The 4324-nt window shown below is 37.3% G+C and overlaps 1 protein-coding gene across 2 annotated transcripts in view; it reads right to left on the bottom strand.

Moving 5' to 3' along the window:
• Positions 1–2877: 2877 nt before the first annotated feature.
• The window catches only part of Sfxn1 (sideroflexin 1), a 48438-nt gene continuing 46991 nt past the window's right edge, over positions 2878–4324 (bottom strand). For both annotated transcript variants that reach the window (XM_033761637.1, XM_010622147.3), the window contains exon 11: positions 2878–3357. In XM_033761637.1, the coding sequence (XP_033617528.1) occupies positions 3261–3357 (97 nt within the window). In that variant the 3' untranslated portion in view covers positions 2878–3260. The remainder of the gene's footprint in view (positions 3358–4324) is intronic.

Genomic DNA, 4324 nt, shown 5'->3' with positions numbered 1-4324 from the left:
AAACTCACACATAAAGGAAAAAAAAAAAGTCCCTGAAATTCACAGTGCTGTAGTTTGATCTGGAATGTTCCCCTTAGATATAAAGGGCTACGGCTTAGTCCCTAGGGGCATATCCTTGAGAGACTGTGGGCCAGTTTCCCTTTCTTTCTTCTTGGTCTCGAGGTAAATGGTTTTGTTTTGCCATGTGCTCCCTTCCGTGGTCCCCCAGCATCCCATCAAAGACTTGAAAACTGTGAAGCTACTTGACCATGGACTGGGACCTCTGAAACCATAAACACAACACTCTTCTCTTTTGATTATCTGATATTTGAAATAATGATGGAAGCTAACTCACAGAGCATGTCATCATCCCCAAAGCATGCTGTAATGATTGGATCCAGCTGACTCCTCGATCTATGCTCTTGAATATATTAAAATAATTTGTGAGACAGTTCCAATAGCAAAACGTATGCAGAAATGTGACTGAGGTTCAAAAATGCTCAGCCCTTTATTAAGTCTGTTAATAAAGCACCCCTATCTTAATCTAGACTTTCTTTGTTCGGTACAGCAAATGTTAGTTCCATGTTAGAATCTGACAAGCGAATTTATTTCACTATCCTGTGCCATGGTGTTTGTCATCAGGTTCTGAAGTAGAAACTCATCTCTCCTTATCTGCACAATTAATGTCCTTGGCACTATGTGGTCAGGAGGCTGAGGAATGCATGTATCCTAGTCCCTTATCTGTGGTTTTACTTTTCCAGTTTCAGTTACCCATGTTTCCATCACAGTTTAAAATATATTACCAGATATAAACAGATAGTAAGTTTTAAATCACTTTTACTATACTGTAGTGTTAAAATCACTCTATTTTACTAGTTTTTTTTTTAACATTTTACCAAACCCAATTTATAAACTATATCATAGGTGTATAAGTAGAAAAAAGTCTATAAAGGGCTTAGCACTGACTGAAGTTTCCGGTGTCCATGGGGAATCGTAGACTATATCCCTCTGGGTGGGGGTGCAGAGTGGGGAGAGGCTATTATAGATGAGGTTCAAGAAGGTGGAAGACTGGTAGCCCCCAAATAGAAATCTATTTCTCGCTAAAAGGATGACACAAAAATATTTTTTCATTAGTAGTTACTGATGGTACAGCAAATTAAGTTTAGATGGAAGGTACCATCGAATGTAACATATAAACTGCTTTGTCTTTTATATACAAATAAAAGAGAGAATTTATTTTCATTTTGAGTTTATTTGACATTTCATCCAGTTGAACTGAAATAACACATTGACCCCAACACTGGCAAGACATCGTGTTAATACTGAAATAAAACTGCCAGTCTGTAAATACTTACATTGTAGTTCTTTATATCATGTCAATAGAAATATTAATAACTATTTACCATTACAAGCTTATTGCACTTTATCAGGATTTTTTTTTTCCTCCAGAAAAGATACTCCTAAGAGATCAGAGAAGATTGCTAATCTTGGTTCATTTGTTCTTTTTTTGTTTTTATAAAACATGATTATACAGTTAATACTTCTATAGAAAAGCATTAAGAGTCTGAAGCTTCGACACGTAAGTTTTAAAAGACACACTTCTATGATCATTATGCCTTTAATAACTGTGCTTTGGTTATATCTTCCTGGAGTGTGTAAAATTTTGGTGAGTTTGCCAATCTTCCTAGCAGTCATTAAAGTCTCACTTTATGGTGAACATTTTGCAGTGGAGCTACAAATTAGCTGGGGTCAGGACTGAGAGTAGTGGGGTGGTCTGGCAGGTCTCAAAAATGTTAGCTTTTTATTGAGAGTACACGCTAAGCACCTTATCGAGATCAGCGTTGGATTTCAGACTTTTAACCACTTTTTAAAGAAAAGTATGGATGGTAATGAAATACAACCAAGGCCAGAACGTCATGGGGAAGCCATTTCGCTTCCAGTGATTTGACAGCAAATCTAAATGAGAAGATGCTAGTGGTATCAGGGGAGGCTCAGAGCTTCAGATCCATTAATCCTTTCAGAGAAAAGAGAAACGCAAGACACAAGGCACACGAGTTTTTCTTTATGAGGAAATTCAGCCTGGGCACATTGTTAGGGAGGGGAAAAAGATTCATCAAAACTAGTTTCTAATTTTTTTTTCACTTACAAATCTCTGAATTACAGTGATCTACACTCAGTGAAACAACTGCCTTGCATGTGACTCTGAAGATCTACAGACTTGAAACAATCGGTTACATTAAATACGTTTGTAAAATTATTACAGTGATGTAAACAGTGGTACATGGTTTCATTATTTTCAAACAGGGTGGAATGTAATATATAACATTCAAGTAAAATTAATTGTTGCGGGTTCATAGATATATTATTTTTGTATCTTTCTGAAAGCCAAGGAGATACACAAGGTTGGCCAGGAAAAGACAGGTAGAGAACTGGAACTGTGGTCACACTTCTAAAAAATTCCAACAAACCAGGTTTATTCGAGTCACACAGCAGTATTATTGAATATACTTCTAAAATTTGACATTTGTAAATTTAGGTCAGTTGGTTATTTGATGGAAATAACTGACTATAATGTCAGTAACTGCAAGAACATAAAACAAAGTTTAAAAGCTAACCAGGAAAATCCACCAACAAGCCTCATTAGCAGGGAAGGCACAAGGCATTGGTTTAGGATTGTGGCTTCCAGGACATGAAGGAGCTTTCATTCTACCAAACCAAACCTCTAGCTTCTTCTTTGGGTTTGCTCACAGCATGAACTTGAAGCAAGTTCCCTTGGTATTTAAATTTTTACATTTGGTCCCAGGGCCTTTTACATTTCCCCAATTCACTGCTGAGACCTCCTTGATCTGAAGTAGAAGTAGGAATGAGCTTCATTACTTTGAGCAGATTACCTTTTCACTGACTGACGATCAATAGATATTCACTGAGGAGTATATATGCTGAGTACCTACTCTATACCGAGAAGTGCTTTTTAAATCCCTGGCCTAGGGATGGGATATTGTCTTTGAAAAACAGTTACCATAAAAGCTGCAGAAAAGGATATTACTGAAAATCACAACATGATTCCAATGTAAGGGAGCCAACAGGTACCAGGCACCTGGCCCGCACCAGGTGCTGCGTTATAAGTAGCAGCTTTATTCTAAAAGGCTAATGTGAATCTCCGAAAGGTTTTTTTTTTTTAAAAACTGGGAGAACCCAGATCAAACAGGATTTTCCTCGTGGACGTGGCTTTGCCAGGTTTGCAGTTGGCAGGATTAGTCATCCAGGTGTCTTCCTTTACTTCACAATCCCTTGTTGAAGTACACACGTCGTAATTCAGGTTGACTCTCTTGGATCTTGGCTTGCAACTCAGCCTCCAAGCTTGTCACAGACATGGAGCTGGGGTAAGGGAGAAACCAAAGGGTTACTTCATGGGTCGAGGTGGGAACCAGAACTATAAAGCGCAGGGAGAGGACACCATGGCTGCTGTGGTGAAGCAGTCCTGCTTCCTGCACCTGCAAAATGGGCATCTATTTTCCTCTGAAAAGCCAACTGTCTGGTAAAGAAATGCACTATAAGAACCCCACCACCAATTTATATCTCTGTTACTAGAGGCTCAGATATCTCTCGCTGTGGGCGAGAACATATGGCGAAGACACTCGGACATTGCTGGGGTCAGGAGAGCAATCTGTGGCCTGTCCACTTCCAAGGAAAACAATATAAACATTCACCGTTGATGAAGAAAAGTATATGCACTAAGTAAAATATATAACACTAATACCTGGCATGTTTCTGTCCACCATGCAACACATGCTTACCATAAAACTTTTAGAAAAAGCTAACATGTACCAAAAGGAGAAAAAAAAAAAAAAAGAAAAGAAAGAAACCACTCGTAGTCCCACCCCCAGGAGATAACTAGTTTGGCTTATAAATTTAAAACATGTATTTGAATGTTTCACAGGAGCAAATATATTAAAGCTTTTTATTATAAATACATGTTTATTAAATATAACTATAAAGAAAAACTGTCCATGCTTACTACCAGGAAAATCACTAAGATTTGGTTATATAATTAGTATCTTAAAAATATGGTATTTTGGTATTTTATATTTGATATTTTATATACTTATGTGGTAAAATGTGAGATAAAAACCAGCATATAGATTTATATGAAAACGTGCAATATAAGTAAAAGAAAAATTATAAATATGAAAAAACATCTTGGGAAAGAAACCCCTCAGTGGCTTTCTAGATCCTGGGACATTGCGTAATTGTGAAATCATGCTGCTGCTGCTAATAATGGCTGACACATACTGATCATTTGTTGGGCCAGTTATGCATTTTAATCTTTTTTTTTTTTTTTTGT

The sequence above is a fragment of the Fukomys damarensis genome, unplaced genomic scaffold, assembly GCF_012274545.1.
Source record: "Fukomys damarensis isolate Sample0158 unplaced genomic scaffold, DMR_v1.0_HiC HiC_scaffold_9, whole genome shotgun sequence".
Lineage (NCBI taxonomy): Eukaryota > Metazoa > Chordata > Mammalia > Rodentia > Bathyergidae > Fukomys > Fukomys damarensis.
The sequence above is the reverse complement of the archived record's forward strand: the minus strand, read 5'-3'. Positions and strand labels throughout refer to the sequence as shown.